Genomic DNA, 14,622 nt, shown 5'->3' with positions numbered 1-14,622 from the left:
TTATAGGTGAAAGGGGAATTACATGAGTAAACTTCGTAATTCGGAGAAGGCAAACAAGGTTGCAAACCGTACTTTGAACGAATTGTGCTGCCTGGTCAGAAGATCAATAGGGATGGCAGTGAATGGAAAAGCACTGTGTTTTGCAACTGACTTACTGCCCGGCGGCGGCATCGTAGGCAGGGCAGGGCATCATAACAGGCACTCTCCACATGGTGCAGTTATCATTGCTCGGATAAGCTTTTTAACGTTTTCAAAATACACGGATGAGGCCAGTTATTTGTGGGAAAGTAGCGTCGATAAATGGCTTTCAAGAGTAACGAGATGTCCTTTGGTATTCAGGGTAGAAATCTACTATATTGCCCCGTATAGGGGACGGTTATCATCTACTGATACTAATCTACATGGTGCTAGCTTGTCCTCCTAGTATCACTTCGTTAGTTGGGATATACAGAAGGGAGCTAGCCCGTCCGTAATGTGGGTGAAAATGTGCTTCACGGATTAAACGGTGGCAGCTGAGATGGCCCAACGTGTAATAGCTCAAATTTGCTCAATTACTTCCAAGGTTGCTGCGCCACTCGTAAAAATGAAGAAGGGACATCGGCCGTTGAAGCCTTCAATACATGGTAGAACGAAACTCAATGATGATTGCCCATCGGCCTTGTCCACATCCAGATCAATCAATCCGTGGCATATGGGGTGTGACGAAGAACACGATGTGCTATATGTAACCGGATAGATACCTGACAAGAGCTTTACTGAAGACCAGATAGAAGCATTGGTTGTTGAGGTTCAATATGCAAGTATATTATAGACCATTTGACAGAAGAATCAACTATATATTGGAAATAAATATATAGAGGCTCGCAGGTCCTCACATGGAGCAGGAGCATGGTGAATCAAGCCACTGCCACCAGTTTTCCTTCTTTACTTTCTCTTATATTTATGGCAATACCTAACTACGACATGGTCACGGTTGCCAGCGAGCAAAACCGAGTGCGAAGCCTTGGATCACTGTAATCAATGGAGGTCAATCCGCTTGTTGAGTCTCACACAAGAATGTGTACCGGCGGGTATGATGGTGCATTTCAGTCAATTCCGTACGTATGTTTCCAAATTCCAATTAAATCCATGGTCACACAAATCCCCCTTTCAAGCCTTGCTCTCTCCGCTCTTGGCGCTCTCGGCAGCTTTGTCTTCGGGGGAGAAGTTCAAGCTGACGCTGTTGACGCAGTGGCGCTCGTCTGTGGGCGTGGAGTAGCCCTCTCCCTTGAATACATGACCGAGATGACCACCACAGTTGGAGCAGACAATCTCAGTCCTGGTCATGCCAAGGGTGCTGTCCTCGTGGCGAGTTACAGCACCCGGGATGCTGTCAAGTACGCAGGCCAGCCACAACCCGACTTGAACTTGTGGTTGGCCTTGTAGAGTGGAGCTTCGCATCCGGCACATGTGTAGACTCCAGACTCTGAGAAGAACTTGTCATATTTGCCCGAGAAGGGGGCTTCGGTGCCCTTTTCTCTCAGAATACGGAATTGTTCTGAACGCAGTGTAAGCACAGGGACGGCGAATAGGGCATTTTGGCCGGGTGCAAAACGTACCTTTGTTGAGGACTGCGCGCCACTCGTCGTTGTTCCTCTGATCGGGATACGACATCTTGCTGGAGGCAGAACTTGACGAGCCGAACAAACTACCGAGAAAGGGGATGGTGGGCATAGACTTCAGAGGTTGTGCGCTACCGTGAAGTGCCTGCCGGGGGGGCTGTGGCTCTGGTTCGAGTGAAGGTGGAAAAGGTGTAGAATGTTCGAAGCAAACTGGAGAAGGGCGGCAAGCGCATAACACAGTTGGTGATGGTAGAATGTAGAAAAGGATCAATAGACTGGCTGACTGGGCGTCAGGACAGGAGATATATATTGGTTTATTGGTCTGGTTAATAAGTTGATTCTAGCAAGTATTCAATGACGCTTAGGAAGAGTAGGATTGATGATATTTGGAATCAATTGCCGTTGTACCGTGACAAATACCGACAGGGGGGCTCGAATCTACGCCTATCGTCAATGGCGTCACTCATCATGTCAGCAATGACCCCTCCAAAGCTCCCAGCCACTATTCCACAGCCACAGCCACCGACTAAGAGCTAACGTCCTTCTGTCCCACCTTTTCGGAGTGAAGCCAAAGTACATCAATGTAAAAGCCAGCTGCATGCACATTCAATCAAGCACTGGGCGTTGATGGAAGGCCGGATCATTCAATGTTTCCAACCCTCTCCAGAGCCAATGTAAGGAGGATTGGGCGTCAAAGCAGTGCCCAGCGGTAGCACATCTTGGGGAGGGATGGCTGGCTGTATGGATCCCCGACCTAATATTGCGGGTAGCTCTGCCGTGGTTTTGGCTTTAGGGAGGGACGAGCTTTCGGAATTTGCTAGGGGGTGGGCTACTGTACTTAAGTATCCGGAGATAGGCTAGCAAATAATGCGACACATCAGAAGAACAAGCCACATCAATCCATCCATCCAGACCAAGACATGTCCACTTTATAGCATACTACTGCTAACAACAACGACAACTACTACCGCGAGCCCCCTTTGTGACTATCGGTGGACAAGTAGGTTCCAGCAACCACAGCCCCCCAGGCAACAGCAGCAGCTTGGTCTAGCAACCTAGCCTTTCTTTGGGCGCAACTGAAACAGTCGAAACTCCCATCGCCATACATCTCATCAACAACATCCTTCAGCATGTCGAGGCGGCCACCGAACCCGGCGGCCGAAAAGGCCGCCCAGAATCAGGCCACCATCAAGAGTCTCCTGAAGCTAGAGACCAACAAGATATGCGCCGACTGCAAGAAGAACAAGCGTAAGTCCTCCATCTTGCTCTCCCGTCCCGCAATGCCTTGGCCACTCCAATTGACTTTCTGAACCGCAGACCCAAGATGGGCGAGCTGGAATCTCGGCGTTTTCATCTGCATTCGATGTTCCGGTGTTCATCGCGGTATGGGAACGCACATCTCCCGAGTCAAATCGGTCGACCTCGACTCATGGACCGACGAACAATTGAGGAGCATCCTCAGCTGGGGCAACGCGCGAGCAAACAAATACTGGGAATCCAAGCTGGCACCAGGCCACGTGCCCTCCGAGGCCAAGATCGAGAACTTCATCCGAACCAAGTACGAGCTCAAGAGATGGGTCATGGACGGTCCCATGCCCGACCCTGCCTCCCTAGATGTCGCTGGCGATGATGACATTCCCCTCAGCATCGTCAAGGAAAAGCAGAACATTGAAAGGAGAGAGTCCCAGCGGAAGGCACCACTCGGTCAATCGGCAGCTCCCCAACGTTCTGCGGCGCCCCAAGGAGACCTCATCGGCGGGGACGATCTACCTCCTCGTGCTAGCACCGCTGGCCCTTCAGCAGCCAACCAACCTGGCCCGCCGAAAGCAGCCCCGGCGCCACCGAAGACGACCACCGCAAAGGACTCGTTATTCGGCTTGGACTTTCTCAGTGATGCCCCTGCCGCTCCCCCGCGACCTGCTAGTACCACGGGCATGGGCGGCATGTCTGGCGGTCAATCGCGCCCGGATCTGAAGCAGTCTATCTTGTCTCTATACGCTTCAGCCCCCAAGCCCCAACCACAACAGCCTTCACACACCGCATCCAGCTCGTTCGGCAGCGGCTTTGGTGCCATGGCGTCGCCAGTGTCGCCCACGATGGGCCACCATCCTCAAAGGTCCGCTGGTGGCAGTCTTATTGACGATTTTGCCGGCCTGAGCTTCGGGAGCAGCAGCAATAGCAACAACAACAGCGGCATGAAGTCGCCCAAGAGCCCTCAAGTAGATGCGTTTGCCGGTTTGACCAGTATGGCCAGTGGCAAGTCTACGCCCCAGTCCACCTCCGGTTTCTCGAACTTGAGCGGAGGCGGTTTCTTCGACACGAAGTCCTCCAAGCCAGCTGCCCCTCAACAGCAACCGAAGCCGGTCATGTCCCCATCAAACAGCTTCGGCGGATGGGGCGCTCCCCCTGCGGCTCCTGCCAAGTCCTCGTCATCTGCCATGGGTGACCTCTTTGATCTGTCGAGCCCTGCACCCGCTCCGGCTGCCATACCGACCAAGACAGCGTCGCCGCCTGCGCCAGCACCCGCCCCGGCCATGGACTCGGTCTTCAATCTGACCTCGCCGAAGCCGACCTCACCACCGGCGCCTACTAACCCTATGGCGACTACTTCTGCTGTGCCCAACTGGAGCAACTCCGATGTCTGGGGCAACGCATGGGGCGAGCCGGCTGCTCCCGCTCCCGCTGCCCCGGCCGCTAAGAGCCCTGGGCTCCCCAAGTCTCCCGGTTTCGGAGCCAGCGATTTCGGAGCCTGGGGGAGCACCGGAGGGTCCTTGGCCAGCCAGAGCATTGTGCCTGGAGGTGGCGGTAGTTTCAGCACTACACCGGCCGTGGCGGCCGACGAGGAGTTCGGTGGATGGACGAGTAGCACGGGCGCGGGGGCTTCCTCGGCCAGCAACGGCGGCGCCGCTAAGGCAACCGGCGGCGGATTCGGTGGCAATGATGATTTGTTTGGCACCAACGTCTGGCAGTAGTTTGGCCCGACTGGACTCCGCTAGATAAAGCAAATTCTAGGTAGATAAGCTGGAACATGCGGCTGATTTACTGAAGGACCAGGCATAGTTTCTGGGTATGAACTGTGACAGGTCACAATCCGACTCCAGATGTCTATACCAGCCTCAAAAAGCTTTGCTTGCACATAGAATGATTTAGTTATGAAACGCGAGCGTCCTGCTGCCATGTACTGTATGAACCCGCAATCTAAACAGTTATACCCATTTGAAACGCCAATGCTATGCTGAAAGAGCAGCCACCCGTACGTAATCCAACGTCCATATCCTTCCGACTGTAGTCGATCCATCCCCGCCCTTTGTGTCTTTTCCAAGCCTGTTGACGGGCACTAGCAACCTACTGGTTCTTTCGGTAGGTCGCCTCCGTGATTTTATACCTCCCTGATCTTAGCCTGTCTCCGTGCTTGATATTGACAAATCAGTTCCTATCGTGAACCTCGCATCCCAGCATTTGGTCAGTTGTTGCCGAATTGCCTTCCGCCATTCCACCTAAAACCATGTGTATATGCGGCCCTCCACCTCCTCTGCCCTCTCTCTGTCTCTCCTGCGTTATGAATCCACATATGCATCTGCGCATGTGTCGTCGCGTCGATCCCCAGGAAGAGGATGTGCGTAGAAAGCGTCGGATTGTTTTTTTTTTCCCGAGTTTAAGCGGAACCCCGGAAGAACAGCTTGTACAGCCAGTATAACACCAAGAAGGCGCCGATGATGACGGCAGACAGCTTGAAGATGGCGATCTTGTTCCCCGAAGCGGCGGCGCGGCCGAGGCGTCCGGCGGAGCCCTTCAGTTGCGTCGACATGGACGAGAAGGTGTCGGACTATATTGATAGCGAAAAATAAATGGTTAGCTTGAATGGACCCCCTATGGTGCTGCCGCCGCCGCCGCCGTGGTGGCTGCAGGCCGGATTGACGACGGGCAAGTGAGTGGTGTTAACGTACGGTATTGTCGATCACGTCCTGCGCGCGCGCATTGTCGTAGATGTCCACGGTGACGCCGCGCAAGGAGGAGACCTTGGCCGAGAGCTCCTCGAGCCTGGCGTTGTTCTGGCGCTCGCGCTCGTAGGCGTCGGACATTTTGGTTCCAGAGTTTGTGGTTGTGTTGTCGGCTGAGATCTAAACGATTGTTTCGGGATGGCGGCGGCGAGGTCACCGTCCGGCGGGTGTAATGAGTGAGCTTGAGTTTGTTGTGGTTGAGCAGCGAATCGGTCGGGATTTCCGGAACGTGGGGAGGCGTTGTAGACGTCGCAGTCGATTCGGTCGGAGGAGTGCGTGAGGTCGAGTTGTGTGGAAAGGGAAGAGGTGGAACGAGGGTCACGATACTTGGGGGGCAGCGGCGGTGGCACTTGCGCGTTTCACAGCTGGCGTGGCTAGAGGTTCGTGGAAAGTCTAAGCGGGACGAGGTCGGTAGTTCTTCAACGTGGTGTTGCTGCTATTGACCCGGCGAAGGTCTTTGTTTCTCATTTGGCGCTACTTGGAAAGAAAGGCGGCCGAAATGCTATGTAGGTAGGGTAGGGACCAATATAATTCCTACAGGATCTCGTCTTGATTGTCGCCCTGCATCAATGCTCATGCGGCATGGAAGGGAAAAAGGGGAACCACCTTGCTAGCTGGCAGATCCGGGGACGAGAATGACGCAGGCCCGCCCAGGTTGGACATGAAGTCGCTAAGGCAACACCAACCAACACCTGTACTTGTGGCTTAGCAGGGCCAACAGGTTTGCGGAGGAGGCTTGTGACACCATGACACCCTCCGACAAACCGACAAACAGGCGAGTGCGAGCGAGGGATAGCACTGGGATCAATAGCACTGGCTGACTGGCCCGGGACCTGGCACCTGGGTTGATTAGGGTGCTCGCTCTAGCGCTGTCTAAGCCCAGCCTTATTACGCAACCAGGCTGTCAGTGCCGTCACTCTTCTCACTTGCCCATCCCAACTTTCCCGGGGTGGGCAGCAATCGATGTTCTGGAAGATCGCCTCTCTGATGCGCCACGGGGAATATATTACTTCAACTGTAGATGCCTGGATGGCTACGACTAAGCACAGTAGTTACATAAATACGGACATAGATCAGGAAGACGACGTGGTCCTCCAGCAAATCCAAGTTCCTACCACCACACACATCGTGATCCACCGCATCAGATCAGGCCTTGTCTTTGCACGAACGGCTGCTCGGGTAGCTCGGTCTGTCCCAAGTGCTTTTGCCCCGCCACCTTGCAATCTTTCGACCTGTTGACTGTTTCCCTCGCGATACTGCTGGAACCCCACATTGCCCGACTGATTGCCCAAACATTCATCATCGCTTACTTTACCTCTTACCCTACCTAGCATACTACTACCACTACCTCCCGCCATTCTGACGACTTTTTTCCATAATCCAACTCGATTCCCAGGTCGGTCTGCAGTTGAAAAACAGACAAACCTCCCGTACCTCCCGTCACGATGGGTATCAACAACCCCTCCCGTCGTCCTTGTCGTGTAAGTCCAATTGTCGTCTAAACCTCCATGCAAGCTCGGCGCCCCGCAACCGCTCAGCGGCTGCTTGGGATGCTGTGCTTACCATTTTGTAATGCGCAAACACGATGCTAATGTGTTCTCGTTTTTCCCACCACAGCCGAATGCAAGAAGTGCGGCAAGATTCTGACAAGCTTCATCGACCCGCGACAATCCTTTGGACCTGACAAGATCATTCCTCCCCAAGTCCTGGCCAATGCGAAGGTGAGTAAAGTTGCCTCTAATGCTCTTCTGCTTCCCCGGCTGCGCTACTGCTGCTGCTACTGCTGCTGTCTGAATCGCCGCATGGATGTACCGGTTTCTGACTTGGTTCCCACGACAATCGATTAGGGTCTGGCAATTCTTACAGTATTCAAAGCCGGTTTCCTCGGCTCCGCTCGATTCGGTTCCGGCCTCGTTGTTGCTCGACTTCCCGATGGCTCTTGGTCGGCGCCCAGCGCCATCATGACGGCGGGTGGTGGCTTTGGTGGACAAATCGGGTTCGAGCTGACAGATTTCGTCTTCATTCTCAACGATGCCAGCGCCGTCAAGACCTTCGCGCAAATGGGCTCCATTACGTTGGGCGGGAACGTCTCTATCGCAGCCGGTCCCGTTGGTCGAAATGCCGAAGCCGCCGGCGCCGCATCGCTCAAGAGTGTTGCGGGTGTCTTCTCTTACAGCAAAACGAAGGGCCTGTTTGCTGGTGTCTCGCTGGAAGGCTCGGCTATCATCGAACGAAAGGACGCAAACGAGAAGCTCTACGGCCAGCGATTGACCGCCATGCAACTTCTCACCGGCTCCGTCCGACCCCCGCCGCAGTCTGCGCCTCTGATGACCGTTTTGAACTCTAGGGTGTTCGCCGGGGTGCGATCAGGGAGCATGGACGACGGCATGTACAACGATGTCCCGCAATTCGGTGACGCAAACAACAGCCCAACCTGGGCCAGCAACCAGGGCGCGACCAGGGCCGCACCTGGAGGTTATGGAGGCAGCCAAGAGAACTTTGGTGCGCCGAAACGGGCTAGCACATGGCAAGACGACGTCTACGACCGCCCCAGTGGTAGCAACCTGAACAGGAACAGCACAGGCCAGTTTGGTGCCGATGGCTTCCAGGCCGACAAGAGGGCTGGTCCTGGACGACCCGCAGCGCCGAAACCGAACTTCCAGAGCAAGAACGCCATGCTGAAGAAGAACGAGGCCGTGGCTCTGTTCACCTTTGAGGCTGATCAGCCTGGTGACCTCGGTTTCAAGAAGGGCGATGTGATCACGGTGCTCAAGAAGACTGATAGCGCCAATGACTGGTGGTAAGTGACTAACTAGCCCCTTTCGCTTGTGATTGTCGAGAGACTATACTGACAGAGACCAGGACTGGTATGGTTGGCACGCGGCATGGCATTTTCCCCAGCAACTATGTCAAAATGAGCGAATAAAACGACTTTCCGAAGCACACCACCAGGCCACGGGATTGGGCAAGACGAGAGTTTTAGAGCAAGGTCGCAGGTGGGGCATAAAGTACGATACAGGACTTTCGCTGGGTTTCTCAATGGCACACTTGGCTACGATTTACGCATTCCTAAGAACGCTTTTCGCACTTGAGGGAAAACCTCATTACGGATTTATACCACATGATTTGTCGCACAGTAAGGAGTTTAGGTTCAAGCAATCAATTACATCGCATTATTAAGTTATGCAGCCAGTACGTGTATTCGGACCATCGGCATATATGAAACGGGTGGCATCACAAACCTAGCGTTTCTGTGAGAATATTCAGGCCATCAGAAATTGAATGCTGAGTCCTGACCGTGTAAGGTCCACCCTAGGTCCAGGGTTTGGCACGAGATTTGTTGAGCGGCAAGGCGAGTCCAGGGCCGTCCAACTGTTATAAGTAAACGATGGGATGCATTGCTATGTAAGAGGTCTATGTAGTGAGAATATCGAGCCGCTCTTGGGCCTGGGATATGATCCAATGCTAAGAATGAACGATGTGTCTCTCTTCTTTCTTCTCCCTTCCCATCGCATCGAAACAATTCTCTATGTCTCCAGGGTAGAATTATCGTTGATTCATGTGCTGAGACAGGTCTGTCAGTCCTCAATTAGATACAGCGCGCAAGGAACTTGTGGCCTCCCATGTTCTTTCCAGCCATGAGAAATAAGCCATCAAACTCATAAAGAAAAGGGGGTGTTCGTTCCTTCATGCCCGTCTTGTTCGCCACATCAGTCGTGGCAAATATCAAAGAATCATGCAAGCTAGTGGCACTCCCGTCTGTCCACCATCTCGAACACGTCCCCGCAACATGGCTGGGGGCTCATCCAGCAGTCTTCTTCCACATAGTGCCAGTCCATATCGTCGGCCTTGTCAGTGACGAGAGTTTGATTGATCGAAAGAGGGTCGACCAGAGCAGTGCCAATAGCAGCAGTGATTTTCGACTCTGTCTCAAGTGTCGTACCTTGCTTCCGCAGCTGCTGATCGTCGTCCGCTCCCTCTTTGGCGTTGGCGGGTTTGCCCGGTTGGCTCTGAAGATCCAGCCGAGAGGGTGAATTGTTCAAGGCAGAAGTGGCATAAATAGCAGGCTCCGTGTCGTTTTCCAAGGCGACAACTTGCACACTCTTCTGCTTTTTATTCTTCTGCTCGTTTTTCTGGCGCTCCTCCGCCTTGGTCGTCATCGCGTCACCGCCGTCTCCCCTCGATATCGGAATCGGCATCATCATGCTTCCGCTTCTCCTTATATGCACGACCGCTACCGATGCCCATGCCATCGTCTCGAGCTGCAGCAACCTCTCCTTCTGCTGCGCCGTTGTTGTTGTTGTTGTTACCACTGCCGTCGCCAGGATCGCCACTGAGGATCGAGGAAAAGCTCCGGCCGCGTTCCTGCAGCTCGCACTGGGCCTTGGTGGACAGGGCGATGAGGTCGTTGGTGCTCAGGCTGCGGAGGTAGTGGTCGGTTTCCTCCGGCGACAAGGGGTAGGGACGATGGGGCTCGGGCGCGGAGGCGGTGGTAGTAGGAATAGTAGTAATAACAGGATCGGAAATCCAAAGGCCGGCGCTCGATTCTTGTGGTTCTTCATCGACACTTGGGCGTCGAGGGGGGTCGACGTGGCGTACGAGAAGACCGTGGGGTTCTTCGTGATGCCGCTACGGCCGGCGATGTGGGCCTCGCGGGCGGACTCTGTGGTGCTTGTTCCTTCGGTGGCGCGAAGTGCGGATGCAGGAGCGGGACAGGCAATATACGGCACTGGATTCGCATTGAGCCATGGCTGGGACGCCGGTGCCCAAGGGTCGCGTTCCACGCTGCTGCGGCCTCTTCCGCTGTTGTCGCCGGTGGCGGGACACTGGGTGGTAGTGATGACTGGTAGTTTCTTGGGCGGAGGCTGGCACTTGGTCACTGGCCACGGCGTGCCATCCCTTGTGTAGCCGTGGCTGTTGGGACCGACGGTAGTGCCCCCTGGATGCTCGTTGTGGTGGTCGTGTTGGCGTTGGCGGCGGTGACGTGCGGTTCGTCCAGCAGGTTGAATACGTCTTCGTCAGACTGGCTATAGATCTTCTTGGTGCATCTGTTCTTGCCGAATACGGAGTCCCTGAAGAGACTGTTGTTGACTCTACTGGCGGTGTTGCTTTCTTGCCGTCTAACATCCTTGGCGAGATTGTGGTTGTCATGAGGTTTGGGAGTATCATGCGGCTTGGCTGCCGCGGAGTGGTCCTTGGTTGTTGCTCTACTCACGGGAGCCGCTACCGTGGCAGCAGGAGAAGGAGCACCGAGTTCCTGTTTGCCTCGGAGGTGATGGGGTACATAGGCGTAAGGCATGGGCGTGGCGGGTAGCGCTACTGATGTGCCTGATGCTGAATCTCGATCCGGCTTGTGCTTGATAGAAGCCGACTGCTTTCTGTGGAAAGGGGCTCCACACTCTGGCTGCGATCCCGATAACGGTTCGTATGACGGGTAGTAGGAGGGCGCGTCACGGCTGTCGGTGGACCGGACGGGATCGGGCAGAAGCGGTTTTCCACTTTGTTTCTCGGGCGCTGCCGTCGTCGTCACTGCTAAAGTGCGCTTCGGCTTGGCCGATCTAGGAGTCTCTTCCATATTCGCATCCTTAACGGCTGCCTTGTTCGACTGCTTTGGCTTCCTTGGAGCCGGAAACACTCTAGTAAAAGGCATCGGTTCCCACATTTGCTTTCGCGGTCGCAGGTCCCGGTTCTGCTTGATCAAGGAGTCGACGTCCAAGAAAGGGGCAAATTTCCTCAGTTCCTCCGGGATATAGCGATTTTCCCTGCCGTGTACTGCCTTGTCATTATTCCCCGACTTCTTCAACTTGCTCGGCGGCGGCGGCGTGCCCTTTGCGCCCGGGCTGGGACGTCTGGCGGCACCACTTTGAGGGCGACAAGCGGCTTCATACATGGCCAGGGCTGTAGGGGACGACGTGTCCATCTTGTCTTCTGCGACACTCTGCGTTTCCGGATCTTGGGGAAGATTGGCGAAGGTGCGGTCATAACTGTTGAGATAGGCGATAGAGCGATCGAGCATCACACTTGGCTTGAGTTGGGTGGTCAAGGGCTGGCTGGCTGGCTGGCTTGGTGCGATGTCAGAGGCGGGTGATATGGGAGGAAGAGTAGGAGAGAAATACGGCGCGTATTGGAGGAGTATTTATTATGAGTGCACAATTAGGTCTTAGGCAGAGGTAGGTTAGGTAGATAGGAATAGGTAGTGATATGCTTACCCTTCCTCGTCAGGCATTTGTGGTTTGCTCAGGTCAGTGTAAGCCCTGGATAAGCCCTGGAAGGAGGCCTTTGTGGTTAGCTACCTACCCCCAACTTCCAGACTTGAAAGGAGTCGCGTCGGAGTCTCAGGACGCGTAGTCTTTGTGTTGACCTGATTAGTACCTCTGAGCAACTGTACTTACTTGGTCAGGGAATGGATAAGAACCCAAGATTCAGACTGGCTGCCTGAGGGCCTTCCGCTATCATTTCGACCCGATGGGCAACACTGCCTGGCATTAAGCAGCTTCAACTACAATTGGTACTTTCAACAAATGTTATGTTTTGAGAAATGGTCAGATTAATGGATAAACATACAAGCTAAAAAAATGCAACCAACCCAAATCCATGCTGTCCCCCTTTCCCGAATAACATTAGCCAGACCTCTTCTATATCATCCCCTGCCACATTCTACGGGTATATAATATATAAAAGACCATCATCCCTAATCTGTTCGAACGCCAGAGATCATCTAAGCCTTGAACGCGTTCTCGATTTCCTTCTTGTATCGATCCTTAAGCGCTCTCCGGTTGACCTTTGATGTCGCCGTAGTCAAGCCCTACATCTCTGTTAGCTCCTACTATTTTCACTTGTTCAACTGAAGCAGAGAAAGGAATAACTTACGTTTGCCGGTGTCCACTCCTCGTCGACCAGCACCACGGCGCTGATCATCTCGAGCCCGCTCAAGCCGCCCTTCTTGGCCTCCGACAGCAGGTCCTTCAGCACCGCGCCGCGGACGTTCTTGTCGCGGTGCATGTTCTTCTCGTCGACGCCGAGGCTCTTGGCCAGCTCCGCCAGGTTCTTCTCGTTCGGGGTCAGGATCGCGATGGCGCGCGGGTGCTCGCCGTCGCCGTACACCATGATGTTCTGGACGTAGCTGCTGCCGCGGTAGACGGCCTCGACCTTCTCGAGCGCGATGTACTCGCCGCCCTGCATCTTGACCAGGTTCTTGACCCGGTCGATGACCTTGATGTGCCCGTTCGCGTCGAACTCGCCAATGTCGCCCGTCTTGAACCAGCCGTCCGGCGTGATGGCCTTGGCCGTCTCCTCGGGGTTCTTGTAGTACTCCTTGAGAACGGCCTTGCCGCGCAGCAGGATCTCGCCCTGCGGTGGTGTGGCCTCGGCGTTGTAGTTAAGCTCCGGCAGCGAGACGAGCTTGATTTCGACAGAAGCCGGCACCGGCCCAATGGCGTTGGGCGTCCACTGGAGCGGGCAACCGAGCGCGCCGCTCGCGCAGGTTTCTGTCAGACCGTACCCCGAGATCATGGGTGCCACCACCATGGACATGAAGTGCTGCGTGCCTGCCGAAATACCCGAAGCGCCGTTAAAGATAAACCGGAGCCGGTTTCCCGTCATCTGCCGCACCTGGCCAAACACCAGATCATCCAAAAGGGTGGCGCCAGGAAAGCCAGCGGAGACAAGGGCCGACTTCAGGCTGTACGCGCCCCAGAACACAGCACGGGAAAGGGCGCCTGCCGACTTGACCCGGCCCTCGACGCCCTTCTTGACGGTCTCCCAGACCTGGGGAACACCCACCATGATCGTAGGCTTGAGTTCTCGCAAGTCGCCGTCGCAGTTCTTCATAGAAGAATCCACTAAAGTGCGCGGAGAACCGTAGCCCATGGTTCCACCCACGTATAGCACGAGATTCTCCACGATCAGCTCAAAGATATGCGCCAGGGGTAGATAGGCCAGGATCACATCGCGAGTGGAGACGGTCTCGGCGATAACGGCGTGCAGGCCGGCAATGCCAGCGATAATGCCCTCGTGGGTGATAGGCACTCCCTTGGGAGGACCGCTGGTGCCAGACGTATACATAATGCAGTAGAGGTCCTTCGGCTTGGGCGCGACGGGAGGAGTGGGGTTCGACTCGCCCAGGGCGCGGAGTTCTGAGAAGGATAGGACCTTCAGGTGCGAGTTGGACTTCTTGAAAGATTCGATATCCTCGTCGCTGTAGGGCATGTTGCTCATATCGTTCCAAATAAGGAACTGCACGTCCTTGGCTGCCTTCAAGGGGCCGGATGCCGTCTTTAAGAGATGTGGGTCGGTGAACATGGTCTTCGCCCCGGTCTGAACCAAGGAATGCTGCACGCCGTCTGAGCCCAACGTGTCGTACGCCGTCGCAATCGTCATGGACTGCGAAGAGCAGGCGTGCGCCATGCACAGCCAGTTCCGGCTGGTCGACGCGAACAGGTGCGCGATGTCGCCCGGCACCATGCCCAGCTTCCGCAGGCCGGCGCCGACCTGGAAGACCAGGGTCTCGTAGTCGGCGTAGGTGGTGAAGGTGAAGGGCGAGAGCTCAAAGTACTGCCACTCCTTGTCGACCTCCTTGGTCTCGCCGTCGACGACCTTGGGGACCTTCTTGACCTCCTTGTGGATCTTGACGAGCTTGCGGGTGCCGACGGCGGTGCGGTCGGCGTACTTCTCGGTGCTGTTCTTGAGCAGCTCGAAGATGGTGCCGACGTCCGGGTCGAGCTTATCGATGAGGCCGTCCTTGGCCTTGGCGTGCCGGAAGGGCGCCGTCTCGCCCTCCTTGGCGAGCTCGCCGGGGGCTTGGACGCTGAAAGGCGGCTTGTGGACCATGTGCAGGGGCAGGACGCCCTCGAATTGCGTTGGTAACGACATGGTGGTGCACTTGGGTGGTTGTGTGCGAGTTGCGGGCGGTGGGCGGTGGGTGGTCTCGTTTGGGGGAGGGGAGCGCGGAAATGCTGGGAAAGAGGGCGGGCAGCAATTCGGTTTTATTGTCGTTTTGCTTGTTCCGATGGATCAATACT

General features: G+C 55.1%; 7 protein-coding genes across 7 annotated transcripts; 2 read left to right on the top strand and 5 right to left on the bottom strand.

Moving 5' to 3' along the window:
- Nucleotides 1-1,149: 1,149 nt before the first annotated feature.
- On the bottom strand, nt 1,150-1,809 carry PG997_005918 (transcription repressor; the record flags this gene model as incomplete). Its single annotated transcript, XM_066810233.1, is given in 3 exon segments — nt 1,150-1,369; nt 1,381-1,537; nt 1,599-1,809. Coding segments are annotated over 3 exon segments (588 nt in total), but the record flags the coding sequence as incomplete, so codon positions are not given.
- A 922-nt stretch (nt 1,810-2,731) lies between these two features.
- Nucleotides 2,732-4,573, top strand: PG997_005917 (uncharacterized protein; the record flags this gene model as incomplete). Its single annotated transcript, XM_066810232.1, has 2 exons — nt 2,732-2,849; nt 2,919-4,573. The coding sequence occupies 2 exons, from the start codon at nt 2,732-2,734 to the stop codon at nt 4,571-4,573; spliced, it is 1,773 nt and encodes a 590-aa protein (XP_066669155.1).
- A 683-nt stretch (nt 4,574-5,256) lies between these two features.
- PG997_005916 (uncharacterized protein) lies at nt 5,257-5,683 on the bottom strand (the record flags this gene model as incomplete). The annotated part of the gene is made up of 2 exons (XM_066810231.1): nt 5,257-5,427; nt 5,549-5,683. 2 exons carry the CDS (start codon nt 5,681-5,683, stop codon nt 5,257-5,259), a joined length of 306 nt encoding a protein of 101 aa, XP_066669154.1.
- A 1,364-nt stretch (nt 5,684-7,047) lies between these two features.
- Nucleotides 7,048-8,528, top strand: PG997_005915 (uncharacterized protein; the record flags this gene model as incomplete). Its single annotated transcript, XM_066810230.1, has 4 exons — nt 7,048-7,083; nt 7,243-7,323; nt 7,450-8,402; nt 8,465-8,528. 4 exons carry the CDS (start codon nt 7,048-7,050, stop codon nt 8,526-8,528), a joined length of 1,134 nt encoding a protein of 377 aa, XP_066669153.1.
- Nucleotides 8,529-9,345: 817 nt separating this feature from the next.
- PG997_005914 (uncharacterized protein) lies at nt 9,346-9,807 on the bottom strand (the record flags this gene model as incomplete). Its single annotated transcript, XM_066810229.1, has 1 exon — nt 9,346-9,807. The coding sequence occupies one exon, from the start codon at nt 9,805-9,807 to the stop codon at nt 9,346-9,348; it is 462 nt and encodes a 153-aa protein (XP_066669152.1).
- Nucleotides 9,808-10,478: 671 nt separating this feature from the next.
- Nucleotides 10,479-11,618, bottom strand: PG997_005913 (uncharacterized protein; the record flags this gene model as incomplete). The annotated part of the gene is made up of 1 exon (XM_066810228.1): nt 10,479-11,618. The coding sequence occupies one exon, from the start codon at nt 11,616-11,618 to the stop codon at nt 10,479-10,481; it is 1,140 nt and encodes a 379-aa protein (XP_066669151.1).
- Nucleotides 11,619-12,320: 702 nt separating this feature from the next.
- PG997_005912 (AMP-binding enzyme) lies at nt 12,321-14,473 on the bottom strand (the record flags this gene model as incomplete). The annotated part of the gene is made up of 2 exons (XM_066810227.1): nt 12,321-12,407; nt 12,473-14,473. The coding sequence occupies 2 exons, from the start codon at nt 14,471-14,473 to the stop codon at nt 12,321-12,323; spliced, it is 2,088 nt and encodes a 695-aa protein (XP_066669150.1).
- Between the last annotated feature and the right edge of the window lie 149 nt (nt 14,474-14,622).

The sequence above is a fragment of the Apiospora hydei genome (genome assembly GCF_038363865.1).
Source record: "Apiospora hydei strain CBS 114990 chromosome Unknown utg000005l_segment0_segment0, whole genome shotgun sequence".
Classification (NCBI taxonomy): domain Eukaryota; kingdom Fungi; phylum Ascomycota; class Sordariomycetes; order Amphisphaeriales; family Apiosporaceae; genus Apiospora; species Apiospora hydei.
This window is presented reverse-complemented; position numbering and strand designations above follow the sequence as displayed.